Source organism: Camelus ferus, chromosome 1 (assembly GCF_009834535.1).
Source record: "Camelus ferus isolate YT-003-E chromosome 1, BCGSAC_Cfer_1.0, whole genome shotgun sequence".
In the NCBI taxonomy this organism is placed as follows: Eukaryota; Metazoa; Chordata; class Mammalia; order Artiodactyla; family Camelidae; genus Camelus; species Camelus ferus.
The window spans coordinates 63,133,786-63,147,742 of NC_045696.1; the positions used below are offsets into that span (position 1 = coordinate 63,133,786).

Below are 13,957 nucleotides of genomic sequence, written 5' to 3' on the forward strand. Positions count from 1 at the left end.
CACCCTGTGGCTGAAGTTCTCTGTTTCCACGGACCTTAACTCCGCTTCTCAGATCATTTTTCTTTCCTGGGTGATGAAAAGCAAGATGAGGCAGGCCTTGGGATTTGCCTCTGAAGCCAGAGGGAACCCCGACAGGCAAGCCCTTCTGACCTGTGTGGAGAAGGAGGAAGAAAGCCAGGAGGCAAGGACTGAGGCAAGGTCTCAGCTGGACGAGGGCGGGGCCCACCAGAGCTTGTGTGCGGCGGGGGCGGGGGCAGTGAGCCCTGCCAGAGCCCGGCCCAGGGTCCACTTCTTCAGATGTTCTGGGTTTAACAGTGTAATCTGACTGAGTTAATGAAACAGATGATCGTGTGAGTGTGACCAAGGTAAAGGGGGTATATATAGCTCCTTGGACCGAAGATCCGAGTTCCTAGGAAGGGTCTAATAGGAAGTTATTTTCATTTCATTCTAGAAACTGATGAGATTATATTCCAGAAGGAAGCTAAAATATTAAGAGATCCCTGAGTGTTTAGTACTCAGAAGGGAGGAAGCAAGCCTTTACCATCTCTTCAGCAGTCTTTACAGCAATGGTTCTCTAAGTGTGGTCCCTGGACCAGCATCTCCTGGGAACTTGTTAGAAATGCAAATACTAGGGCTCTACCCAACTCTACCAAATCTTAAGCTCTGTGTATTTTAATAAGCTTAATAAGTTTTAATTCTGATGCACGATAATGTTTGAGAGCCGCTGCTTTACACAAGCATTTAGTTAGCACACACAGCAGTGGTTCCGAAACTTTGCCATATTTTAGAATCATCTGGGGTGGCGCTTTTAAACTCTGTATATCACATCCGTACCAATGAAATCATATTATCTGTGTGGGTAGGGGACAGGGAGTGAGAGCGAAACTTCAAATGTTTTGTTTAAGAAGCCAAGGTGATTCCACTGTTCAGCAAAGTTTGGGAACCACTCACCTATAGTGACCTCAAAGAGACAAATAAAGATACATCTTACAGAAAGCAGAAAGTGAAATGTGCTATAAAAGAACAGAAAAAATACTCTAGGGGTTCTTTTGAAGAAAATGAGATCTTGTTTTTAGAAAAACATCTCTTGATTTTAAGAACTCCTCTTTTTGTCTCCCTGTCTCTGCTTGAAAGAATTCGGACTGGATGCCTCTCATTGCACTGCCGCACTGCAAGCCACTCAAGAGGATGGCAGCCATTAGTCGTTACATGGAGCTGACCATAGAGCCAGTGCAACAGGTAAGTGGCTGTGGGCCACAGCCAGGTGTCCAGAAGGGTGGAGGTAGTCATGGAAGGCTTTCTGGAGGAGGTGACACTTTAGATGCAGTGGGGGCAGAATGAGTCAGGGAAGCATGTAAAAAGAGAAAAGAGCTCTTGAAGGACTTGGGTGGATGGGGGGAGCAGAGGGAAAGGAGTTCGGGAGATGAAAGGGTGGACACAATGCTGAAGCTGACCATCATCCTGAGGATGATGGGAGTCCAGAGGACATCAGGACTAGAGACTCAGGGGCAGATGTGTATCTTAGAGACGTCACTCAAGCAGTGTCGGGGGCAGACTAGGGAGAGGAGACTGGAAGTGAGGGGGTCAGTAAGGCGCAGACGTTAAGTCCAGGAAAGAGGTGATGTGGCCTGAACCAAAGCTGGAGCAATGGGGACAGTGAGGATGTAGGAGTAAGGGAGACCTCAGGCTCCAGAAGACCCCCAGGGTCCAGGCCTGCACGTGAGGTCCTCAGGAGGAAGAGGTTGGAGAGAAGAGGGAAAGAGGTGACCAGAAGTCCACTCCATGTCCCACACCCCACTAAGGCTGCTCCTGTCAAGGCTACAGTGATCCCCAGGAGCTAAATCCCATTTCTGTTCTGGTTGAGTTTCAGCTCGTTTGGCCACTAGCTTCTTCTGATTTCTGGGGCCCTTCCTGTTCTGGTTTCTCTGCCACCCTCATAGGTCTTTCTTCCCCATCACTTCTTCTGGCTCCTCCTGCTGAACTCGACTTCCAGGTTGCAGTCCCCCAAGCTCCACCCCAGGAGGGCTCCCTCTCTGGTCCCATAGCCCAGTGTGCCAGGTCGTGCTGATTTCCTCAGCCAGCCTGTGTCTCCATCCTTTTCCTCTCCCTCAGTTCCAGTCTTGGCTGCCCGGCTACCTCTTCATTGTCACCACGTGGCATCACACACATGCTGTGTCCAAAACGGAATCCTGGGTTTCCATGCCCGGACGGGCCCCTCTGCCCATCTTCCTCTTTTCAGTAAGCAACACAACTGCCCTCAGAGCGGGTCAAATCCAGAATTCTAGTCTTCCCCTCACTATGCGCCACTGTCCATCCAGTCCATGTGTGAGTCTTGTAGATACTCCTTTGAAAGTATATGCAGCAGCTTCCCAACTGGTTTTCCTCCCACTGCTGTTTTTGTCCCACCCCTCCATCTGCAGCTAGCAACTGGAGGGTCTCTTACAAATGTAAATGACATCTCGTCCCTCCTCGGTTTAAAACCCTCCTCTGGCCTGCCATTTCATGCAGAATAAAATCTAATCTCCTAACACAGACTTGTAAGACCCTCCCAGCCCCGTGCTCGCCCCTCCCTGACTGCCTCCTACTCTCCCCTTCTTCAGTCCTCTGGCTGCACAGAATTTCTCTCCATTCCTCTGCCTACATGCTCTTCCTCCTGACTTTTTTACGTGGCTGCCTCTTTCTTGTCTTTCAAAATTCAGTTAAAATGTCACCTTCCCCCACCAGCCATTCAAAAGTAGCCTCCACCCCTCTGCTGTACCGTTTTATTTTATTACCTTTTTAAATGCTCTGCATAGCACTTATCACAGTCGTTTTCTTTCATTTGTTTTCTGTTTCCTGCTGGGATATAAACTTTGTCTCCTGTTTTGTTTGCCTACATCCTGGTACATCAGGTAGGGAGCTTTTGGTACAGGTGTGTTTGGAACCTGGAGTTCAGTGGTAGCAGCCCCCACTGAACTGTCTGCGGGACATGCCGGTGCTCAGAGAGAGCTGGGCCTGAGAGATAGGTTTTACTCTTTGTTGTTCCTTGGAAAATAGGCGCAAATACCCTGTAGGTGATGTAAGTGAAGTTCAGAGAGATTCAGAGCATGCTTTCATAACTGAGAGCCCACTTCAGCCATTAAGCTCCTCTTCCCATGGGAAGGTGGGTTGGTGAGTGGGTGGGTGATGAGAAGCCCTGGGTAAAGCACAGGCGCTGGGCCAGAGCTTTGCACTAGAAATTTAAAAATCACGGAACTTCTGAAAAATAATAGTTCAAAAGTTGCGTTCACTTGAACCCTTCCAGTACCTGAATCTTGAGTGGCTGCCCACTGGGGAACACACTGCTTAAAAGAAAACTGTGCTCCTCCTTCGCTGTCTTCCGCGGAGGCCTGGCAGTACATTTTTGAGCAAGTACTTCCACTTGGCCTCTTCCTTCTGTGACCACCAGAGGGCGAGAGGTGTCTCCAAGACAGCTTCCCACAGGGAGCTTGGAGCCCCAACGTCCAGCCAGGGACTGAGGCTGGCTCTGGGCTCTAGGACCACCATTCCCATGGTAGTCTGTTTATTGAGGGCTGACTACTTGCCAGGCTCTGGGTAAATAACAACAGCCAACATTTCCATGATGTTTATTGTACTGGTCATAGTGCTTAGACTACTAATCTAAGTGCTTTACATACTACTAATCTAAGTGCTTTTCATTTAATCTGAACAGCCAAGTCTCGAGGTATTATTCTCATTTTACAGATATGGAAAATGGGGGCACAGAGAGGCTTAAGCAACTTGGTTAAGGGCACACAGTTTGCCGATGGTAGAAGCGGGCAGGATTCAGAGCTTTCTCCACCTGATTCTGTGCCCTTGACCACAATACTACACAGCTTCTTACCTGGTAAAATGGCTGAGTAAGCATCAAGGAAGCGCTTGACAAATGGTTGTTTTTTAAATTATTATTAACACAGATCCTTATAACAATCTGAAGTAGATACTATTATTATTTCTATCCTTGTTATTTACTAATCACTAATAATTTTATTATTTTAAAATGAGGCACACAGAGACAGGGTTAACTCACTTGCCCAAGATCCTATAGTTAGAAAATCACAGAAATAGGTTTCAGACTGAGCCTGTCTGGTTCTGGGACCTGAGCTTTCACAGAGAGGACATGCTCTCTATGCTGCCATCTCATGCCTGCTATGTGAGCAAGTTTTCTCTTTTTTTTTCCCCCATGAGGATGTCCCGATGGTCATGTGATGCCATGTGCCTTGACACATCCTGTTTGGCCTGCCATCTGGAAGCGGGTGAAAGAGCCAGGGCAGTGCTCACCCGTCCCAGCATCCCCTCCTGAGCACTGGTCCTAGGAGAGCTTTTCCAGGAGATGCAGATCCAAGCTGAGCCTGAGGGCCCGGGGTGTGCGGTCCCAGGAATCAACAGCTTGGAGCACTGGAAAATGCCATTTTATTTGTTGACTCAGGTGTGGTCAGGCCTGGGGAATTTATAGACTTTTTCAGTGTTGCCTGGGAGGCCTCTGCTGCTCCACCTCTGCCACCTGCCTGCGCTGCCCAGAAAGCTGCCTTCGTCTCCTTGGTGGACTTTCATCCCTTCCAGCCCACTCTCACAGGGAGCTATGCACTTGACGCATGCAGGGCTTCAGAGGAAGCAAGACAGGAATTACCACTCCTTCTGTGGGTTAGGAAACTGAGACTCAGGGGGATAAATATTTGACCCAGATCACACGGTTAGTTGGTGGAAGACATGGGTCCAGAAGGCAGGTTGTCCCCACCATGGTGTGTCTGTGGGATTGACTGCCTGGCTCTGAAACCCCAGCCCAAGGGCTTTGACGATCTCCGAGAAAGCCCCTGTGGGAGGAGGCTCTCTTCTGAGATAGATAGGTAGGCAGGTAAACAGATACAGAATCTCACAAGTTGCTTTCTCCCTTAAACTTTCCCAACTCACTTCCATATGCTGCTGGTGGATGCGCTGGTTAAGCCTCTGTGGAGTGCACTTTTGGCAACAGCTATCCAAATTACAAGTGCACATACCCTCTGATGCAGCAATTCCGCTCCTAGGAATTTATCCTTTAAATACCCTGAAGTTTTGAATGTACAATATAATTTACCGCAGTCAGTATTGATTGTAAAAGCAAACAGAAGTGCCCTAGACATCCATCAGCAGGGAGATGATTAAATAGATCGTGAACACCTACAGCTACGGGGGGGAAAATATGCTATAGAACTATTTCTAAGGCATGTTGTTAAGTGAAAAAAAAGCAAGGTACCTAAGCGAGTGTAGAGTGTGCTACCATTTGCGGAAATGGGGGAAATATGCATGCACTTGCTCATGAGTTCACAGAACATTAAACTGAGCGCCAGTTGCCTCTGGGGAGAGCTGGGTAGCTGCAGCAGGAGGTGGAGGCGGTGCTACGTGCTACATACACCCCTTGGTACCTTTTGAATCCTGGAGGATGTGAATGCTCTGACAGTGCAAAAATTAAGCAGCAAACAAGCCCCCGCCTGCCCTTTTCCACACACCTTGCAGGCAGGCTGCAGTGCCACCAGGCTGCCGGGCGACGGACAGACGAGCGCAGGAGTCGCGTCCCTGCAGGAGCCCCCGTCGTACCCTCCGGTTCAGGTCATCCGGGCCCGCGTCTCCTCCAGCAGCTCCTCCCAGGCCTCCTCCATCAACTCCGACCTCGAGGTACGGCTGTGTCCGCCGGCGGGTGCTCGGCGTCCGCCTTCACCCGCACTAGCCGGCGTCCCCGCGGTGGCGGCACCGCTCTCCTCTCACCCGCCCGCGCCGACCTCGCCAACCTCGCCAACCTCGCCACCTCGCGGCCGCTAAGTAGTAAATAAGCTTCTGCCTGAGGACTTCCCCACGCCGTCCGCCCTAAGAAGAGCTTCCCGCGGTCAAATGAGTCAGGGAAACACTGCGCACTGAATCACTTGGCCCAGTCAAGTCTTACAGAAATAAATGCTGAATAACGAACTTTTTAAAAAATTGAAGTGTAGTTGATTTACAATGTGTTAGTTTCAGGTGCACAGCAAAGTGATTCGGTTATACTTATGTATATCATTTTCAGATTCTTTTCCATTATAGCTCATCATAAGATATTGAATATAGTTCCCTACACTCTACAGTAGGACCTTTAATAACAAGCTTTTTAAGAGTCTCCGAGTTTCCCAAACCCATTTGACCATGGAAGCCTTTCTTTCCCCACGAGGAGCACCAGAATTTTTGGATTTGTGAACAAAACACCGCCAATGGGTGTAACTCTCTTCCCCACAGCTGTGGCTCTCAACCCTGTTCAGAAGGAAGCTTCCCTTTGTCTATGACGAGTGAGAACAAAGTGGTGGACGTGGGGTGTCAGCAAGGGGAGGGTCCTTCTTTCGGGTTCTGTGTTCTCCCACTGTTTTTGGTGTTTAAATGCCCTTTTATGAAGTGATTTTAATAGGAGGTAGTATTTGGTGTTGAGGTTTTGGTTTTGGTCTTAATGACTTTTTTTGGCAGTCATCAATCAGCTGTCCTGAGTCTGTCCCGCAAATTTGTTCAACTCATAGTGAACCCTGAAATCCAAAGACTCAGAGCTACACGTCTGTGGGGTGGAGTCAGATCCCTCAGTGTCGGGTCCAGGCCGTGCCCACCTGCCCTAGCCTCGTGCCCCTCCGCTGCTCTCACCCGCAGGCCCACCTCAGCTGTGGACTGTCCCCTCGTCCCCAGGACTCTGGGCCTTTCCCCCTGGGATTTTCTCTGGCCCAGTTTCCATGTGTCAGAATCCAACCCAGATGCCTCCTGCCGTGTGAACTTACCCCCCCCCCCCCCGCCAACACACACACAACAGAGGTTAAAGGCTCCTTCCCTTGGTGCCAGGGTATATGCCTCTCTCACATCCCTTCCGTTGTTTGTCAGGTAGCCTGGTGAACGGTAGGGGCCTGTGTCCCCCACCAGACTGTGCACTGGGGCCTGGGCAGCCCTCATCTCGATCTCTCGATCCTGGAGAAAACACAGCTGGTCATTGAGGACTGGGTTTTGAGTGAGGAATTTTGTACCAGACCAAGGACAATTTAGGGTCCGTGTATCCCTGTGTCATTCATTCGCTGTTGTTTATTTCTTGGATCCGGTCTCAGAATGTGTAGGACACTCAAGGCCTGTGGCTTGGCTGCCCGGAGTCAGCAGGCTGGGCAGAGTCTAAGGCTAAAGGGAGTGAGGGAGCCTGACGGCAAAGTGTCTTCATGAGGAGAAGGGACATTTGAGTTGGTGAGATTGGGGTGGGTTGGGGGGCACATTGGAAGCAACACTCACTCTGTGGAAGCCCTCAACTGGGGGAAGGATTGAACAGTGACCTTGAAAAATGTAGCAATTTGTCTTCGTGGCTGGTTTGGGCCATTTCTGTGTTTCACAGCCCTTTTTCCTCCTCTGCTCTATTTTCCTTCTTTTTAGACGTTTATTTTCTTAACTCTATGAATCCAAGGGGACAGGGCCACACTCTCAAATAAGGCAAATGGAAATGAATGCTTTGTACTTGTTAAACAAAGAATGTATTTTTAGAAGCTCAGCTCCCCGACCCAGCCCCGTAACCATACCCCCCCACCCCAGCACAGTCCTCCTGCTTTGTTCCCTAAAACATCCGTACACTATACAGGACAGAGCTACCGAGCCCTGAACAGAAATAACTTAGAATCTCACTAAACATAGACACTGACAGGTCAACGGGCCTGCAAAACTCCCAGTAGAGATTGTTTAATGTATGACCAGGCGTCAGTGCTGCTTGTCAGGGATGTGATCCACCAGGCCTTTTGGTAGTCTGTTTTCTTAAAAGTAGTGCATGTTTATTGTAGAAAACTTGAAAAATGTAAAGAAGAAAATTAAAATTAACCCACAAACCTATCAACCAGCGTCTGCCTCAGGGTGGTGGGATTGCACGGGCTTGACAGCCTCCCCAGGTTTTCGGAGCAGGATTCCCCAGAGGTCCAGTTCCCGATGGCTGAAGGGAGCAGGAGGGGGTCTTTTATCTGACATGTGTGACATCACACTTCACCTACCTGTTTGGTCACTCATGCAGCAAACATGTTCTGAGGCAGGGGGATTTGAAAGAAGAAAACATAGGGACATGTGGGCTGGCCCAGGGTGGGAGGTACTTGGTAGACAGGTCACAGTCTGACCGTCGCCTGGCTCCTCCAGACCACAGCTCCCAGGGACTGAAGCCTGCAGTTGGAGGCCAGGCCCCCGGCCATCACCTCCTCTGGTTTGTGATTTCTTTTGCTCCCAGAATTGCACAGTTCAAATGCATCATAACACTGGACTGAAACACCTGGGGCGTCTGTCCCCACTTTCTGGCTACGATGGGCATCTGTGCTCTCGAGTTGTCTGCGTCTGTTGCCAACCAGCTGGGCTCTGCTTGGCCCATAAGGGAACACCTGCATCCTCCCACTGTGGCGGCCTGGGAGCCACTGTGTGTCTGGAGTGGGGAGGGGGAGGCAGGAGCCAGGGGCGTGAGAATGGAGCCAAACACCAGATTGCTGTCTGAAGAGGCTCAGGTCCTTGGCCACTGTGTCCTGCTAATTCTGTGCCTAAGGCTCTTGACAACCAGGACTGCTTGTTCTCTCTCCAAAGCCTGCTTCCAGCACCAGCAGACCAGGACAGATTCCCTTGGTTGTTTGTCCTTCTTAAAGCCAAATTATTCTTTTAAGGTTAAAATTAGTTAATAAAAAGAATATATATATGTATATATACACACACACATCTACACACTGACTCTAAAAGTACTAATTTTATTTTATTTTTTTAATTGAAGTATATTTGATTTACAACGTTATGCAAGTTTCTGATGTATAACATAATGATTCAGTTATACATATGTATCCAGATATACATATACATGTATATATATTCTTTTTCATTATAGGTTATTACAAACTATTGGATATAGTTCTCTGTGCTATACAGTAGGACTTGTTGTTTATCTATTTTATATATAGTAGTTTGTATTTGCTAAGCCAGACTCCCAATTTATCCCTCCCCTCCTTTCGCCTTTGGTGACTGTAAGTTTGTTTTCTGTCTGTGAGTCTGTTTCTGTTTTGTAAGTAAGTTCATTTGTGTCATTTTTTTAGATTCCACATATAAGTAATATCATATGATATTTGTCTTTCTCCATCTGACTGACTTCTCTTAGTATGATAATCTCTAGGTACGTCTGTGTTGCTGTAAATGGCATTATTTCATTCTTTTTTTATGGCTGAGTTGTATGCTATTGTATATATGTATGTATATACCACATCTTCTTTATCCAGTCATCTGTTGATAGATACCTAAGATGCTTCCATATCTTGGCAATTATAAATTGTGCTGCTATTGAACATTGGGGTGCATGTATCTAAAAGTGTTAATTTTAGAAGAAAATATATGTAAGTACAAAGAAAGAGGCCATAGCATTCCAGTAGGTACCAAAGGCCAAAAGTGGAGTTCAGGACATAGATTCTGCCTTGCACAGATCTGTGTGCTTCCTAGGGAAGTGGCAGTGAGAGACAGTACATCTCAAAGTATGTGAGCCATCAGCTGGTTCCCCCCTGGGTGAGGAAAGACTCCCCTGGGCCCCCAAGGGCAACAGGGATGCACAGGAGAGAGAGCACTGACCGGGAGTCGGGTGGACACAGAGGTTTGTCTGGGTCTCGAGGTCCGGCCAGGTGGCCTGGGTCCTGCACTGGAATTCTTGAGTTTCAGTGTCTCCCTCTGTAAATGGAAATCATTAAGACCTGCCCTACCTGTATTACAGAGTGATTATGAGGATCAAACGGGGGTGCTGCCGAGGCTCAGCAAGACTACCAGTGGTGTGAGGTGTAGAGCAGGGGACAATGAGTGGAAAGTGTGCCAGGGCCCCCACGCTGCCCTGAGAGCCGTTGAACCAGTCGATGCCATTCACTTCTCTGGACTTGCTCTGAAAGTGGAGCTAATGAGCTCAGGGAGCTAGCGAGGCTCTGACAAGGTCGGAGTGTGGAAGGGCTGCGATGCAGTAGAACATTCCCACAGATGCTCAGCTTCGGACTGGGCCATCATGAAGGTCCCACTTAGCAAGTGACCCTAAGTGCAGAAGTGTATTGTCGGAGGAGGTAACTGGAGGTTAATTACACTGTCAGTTCTTAGAGGCGGAAAGGCTTCCATCAGGAAGAGAACAGGGTCAACCATCAGCAAAACGGGCTGCTGCATCTGCCTAAATGTCACTCAGAAAATGTCCTCTGGCCTCTTCTACAAGCATGTCCATCACACAGATCCAAGGGAGAGCCTTTTTGCTTCCACCTGGACCAGTGCCAGCGCGCCAGCCTGAGCTCCTGCCTCCATCTCCCCTCCTTTCATTGCTGTCCTACCCAGGATCTTCTTAACACTCCACCAGCCCCACAGCCTCCCTGCTCTCAGGCTTTCTGTGGCTTCTTCCTGATTAACCTTTTACGTCCAGACCCCTTATCCTGACCTCCAGGACTCTTCACTGTCTGGCCCTGGGCCGACTCTCCAGGCTTTTCCCAGCACCTCCAACCGGTTCTCTTCTCTGCATTCCTTTGTTCATCTCTGTCTTCTCCTCCTGCCCTTCAAGGCCCTGGTTAAATCCTGCTTCCTCCAAGAAGCCTTCCCTGCAATCCTGAGTAAGGCTGCTAGACTTAACAGGGGAAAAATACAGGACTGCCCGTGAGGTTGAATTTCAGATAAACATATCTATACTAGAACATACTTTGTTATCTGAAATTCAGATTTCACTAGGTGTCCTGTGTTTTACCTGCAGCCCTGCTCCTGAATCAGACCTGGCATGCCCACTTCCAGCCCTTCCCAGGACTACTTCTTCAGTTCTCTGGAGCAGCATATGAACAACAAAATTTCTTCCCACCAGATCAGGAACATACAGTATTATATGTCAATTATATCTCATGTTTTATTGGGAAAGAAATTAATTTAAAAAGCAGGAACAGGCGCCAAGGTTGCCAAGGCCTTTCCCACAGGTGGGCCTGGGATTTGACCTAAACACAGTGTTTGTATCCCTTGTGACTGGAGTTCAGCGGTGCTTGCTCCCAACCCCTGCTGCCCACCATTTTAATACACATGGCTTCTCCATCTCGGCCCTTTTGTCCCAACCTTGGGATGTCCCTGCAGTGAAATAGTGTCATCTTTATAAAGGAAACCGACCCACTGGGGGTCAGAACTTCTCTCACTGATCCAGTTCACCATGGACCTTGCATACAGCACTTCCCAGCCTGTGTCCCGTTTTCCCATCTCACACTGCATTTTCCCCACAGCTGCCGGGAAGGAAGAGCGAAGTGGGGAGGTTGTTCTGTTAGAAAGAAAGGGTGGGCATTGAAACCGTGCTTGATCCAGAGTAAGTGCTATGGAACTGCTGAATTAACTAAAGAAATAGAAAGGAGGAGATTCAGAAGCACAGGGTGTAATGTTGAAAAGCCTGTGAGGTACTAGGTCAAAAGGAAATCTCCTTAATGAAAGCTAAGACGGAACTGTAGCTGGTGTGTATCTGGCCAGTCTCAAAACTTTATGTTCAGGAGAAACAAAAGAGCTTTATCATCAGTCCTGAGTCCAGTACCATTTCACCTCCCCAATCTTGGGGAAGTCACTTCTCCCCAGACGTAAGGGGAGGGAGTGAATGATGCCTGAGGGCCCATCCAGCTCCCAAGCCTGGGAAGTGACCCTGTTTCCTCAATGGCTGAGACACACCTCAAAGTCTTCAGGAACAAAGGAGAAGTTTCCATGTGCCTGTGGACCGGGGCTACAGGATGCATCTCCGTTCCAAAAGCACAAAAAAGTGTGCCTTTAGAATTGAGGTGTGTTGAAATACTACATGCTGTGGTTCACAGAGGTGATGGAATCATGATCCTAAAGACAATCTAAGGATATTTGGAAATGCTCATGATATGTTGAGGAAAAAGCCATTTGCATTATTTGGGGTGTGTGTGTGTGTGTGTGTGTGTGTGCGTGTGCGTGCGCGCGCGTGTGTGTGTGTGTATCTGTTTCAGAGGACTATTCAATACAGGTAAACAGAGGTTCTCGTTTAAGGATAGAATTATGGGTGATCTTTATTTTTGTTTTCGAGAAAAATTTCTACGCAAAAATGAATACATTTTCTCTTGAAATGGGGAAAAGACTATAAAAATGTTATTTACTTTTACTTTTTGAGGGGATCTAAAGACAGTGTAGTTACAAAGTTTTGGGTTAATTGTACTCCCTAGGCATATTGGTTTAAAAAGTAATTTAAAAAAAGAAATCTCAGCTATTATTTCCACTAGAGGGCACTCTTCTGAAATTTTAGACTTGATGCTGAAGTTTTTGGAAAGGAAGTTTCGAGGTTTCATTTCAAATCCAGTTGGCGGACTTTTTTTTTTTTTAATTGAAGTATAGTCAGTTTACAATGTTGTGTCAGTTTCTGGTGTATAGCATAATGCTTCAGTCACACACACACACACACACATACACACATATTCCTTTTCATATTCTTTTTCATTAAAGGTTACACAAGATATTGTATATAGTTCCCTGTGCTATGCGGTATAAACTTGTTTACCTAACCGAGCAGTTAACACTAGTACATTAGAATTAACTAAAGTGCAGACTTTATTTGGATTTGACCAGTTTTTCCTTTAATGTTCTTATTCTGTTCCAGGATACAATCCAGTATATCACATTGTATTTAGTAATTTTTTTTTCTAACAAAACACTCACTCATTGTGGTAACCACAGATTACCAATTATATTTTAAATGAACATCTATATTTTCTAAAGAAAGGTGAAGATTAGCATTTTTTTCTGTTATCTCTTTTTTTTAATTCCATTACATTTGCAAAGGTTGTTTAACTTTTCCGATCTCTATGTTAGCATCAATATTTTTATCTTTTGCAGTGTGTGTGGAACCATCATCTTTAGTAACTTTGTGTCTTCTCCAATTAATTTTTTTTTCAGTTTATGTTTCCTCCAGCAAGATGGCATTAAAAGATGAATGCTATGGAATTACCACAGTTTGTTAGGTGTAATAATGGCACTGTGCTTAGGAGTTTTTAAAAGTCATCTACGAGATACATACTGAAGTATTTACAGATGAAATTATTTGCTTTAAAATACTTCAGCACATAAAAACTTGGGAGAATTAGAGCAAATGAAAGGATGTGTTCATGGAGAGTCATCAGATTATTCTTTTACTTTTGGATATGGCTGAAGAATCTTACAATTAAGAAGTTAATCAAAAGGAAAAGGCGTGGTATACAGCTGAAGTCAGTGGTGACTGGAGTTGGCCATGTCTAATATGTCCTATTGCGGAAAGGGGGAAAGAGTTCATTGGTGCCCAGCTGGAAGCACGTGACCTGGAGGGGCGGATGGGAGGGGGAGGGAAGAAGGGAAGAACTGGGGAGACAAATGTTGGGCTGCGTTTCAGCTGCCCCCCACCCCATATAATGCCCACCCTCCTGCAGGGCACCACATCCTGCCCGTGGTGGGGGGTGGGGCAGGGAACGCATGTGAGGGGCACTGAGCGAGGACCCAGCTTTGGCACACCTGCCCTGCCCTCCTCGCTTCCAGAGTGGGACCTCTGCCCTTTGCCCCAGGGCTACCAGTTGGCCAGGCACTGAGCTTGGGGCACGGCTCTGCCAGCACAGCCTTGGACACCTCTCTGCTCTGCCCACTCCATCCCCACCTCCAGCTCTGGCCCAGAGTGGCACTTGTGTGGGCTCCAGAGCAGAGCCCCATCTCTGGGCTAGCAGTTATCAATGGACAAATAGAGGTATTCAGTAAAGATTTTACAATTTTAACTCAGATACACAGCTACACACACACACAGCAGACATTTGCTGAGTGCACTCCACACCAGCTGAGTGTACTCCAGGCCCTGAAGGCTCAACGTTGAGTTAAACTGGGGCCCTCAAAAAGCTCAGAAAGACAAAACAAAAGCAAACAAACAGGAGTTGTTCAAAATGAAAATTTAAAAGAATTGAACAGTAGGGGCTTT

The 13,957-nt window shown here is 47.4% G+C and overlaps 1 protein-coding gene across 11 annotated transcripts in view; it reads left to right on the forward strand.

Moving 5' to 3' along the window:
• TMEM44 (transmembrane protein 44) overlaps positions 1-13,957 on the forward strand; it is an 88,150-nt gene that overhangs the window by 10,405 nt on the left and 63,788 nt on the right. For 8 of the 11 annotated variants that reach the window (XR_004320571.1, XR_004320572.1, XR_004320570.1 and 5 more), the window contains exons 7-9: positions 53-193; positions 1,135-1,239; positions 5,512-5,670. Coding sequence is in view for 5 of the 11 variants with exons in the window: in XM_032481783.1 (XP_032337674.1) it covers positions 53-193; positions 1,135-1,239; positions 5,512-5,670 (405 nt within the window). In the remaining 6 variants the exon portion in view is untranslated. Of the gene's footprint in view, positions 1-52; positions 194-1,134; positions 1,240-5,511; positions 7,858-13,957 lie in introns of those variants that run through there. The other 3 variants (XM_032481779.1, XM_032481756.1, XM_032481753.1) reach the window with 3 other exon arrangements.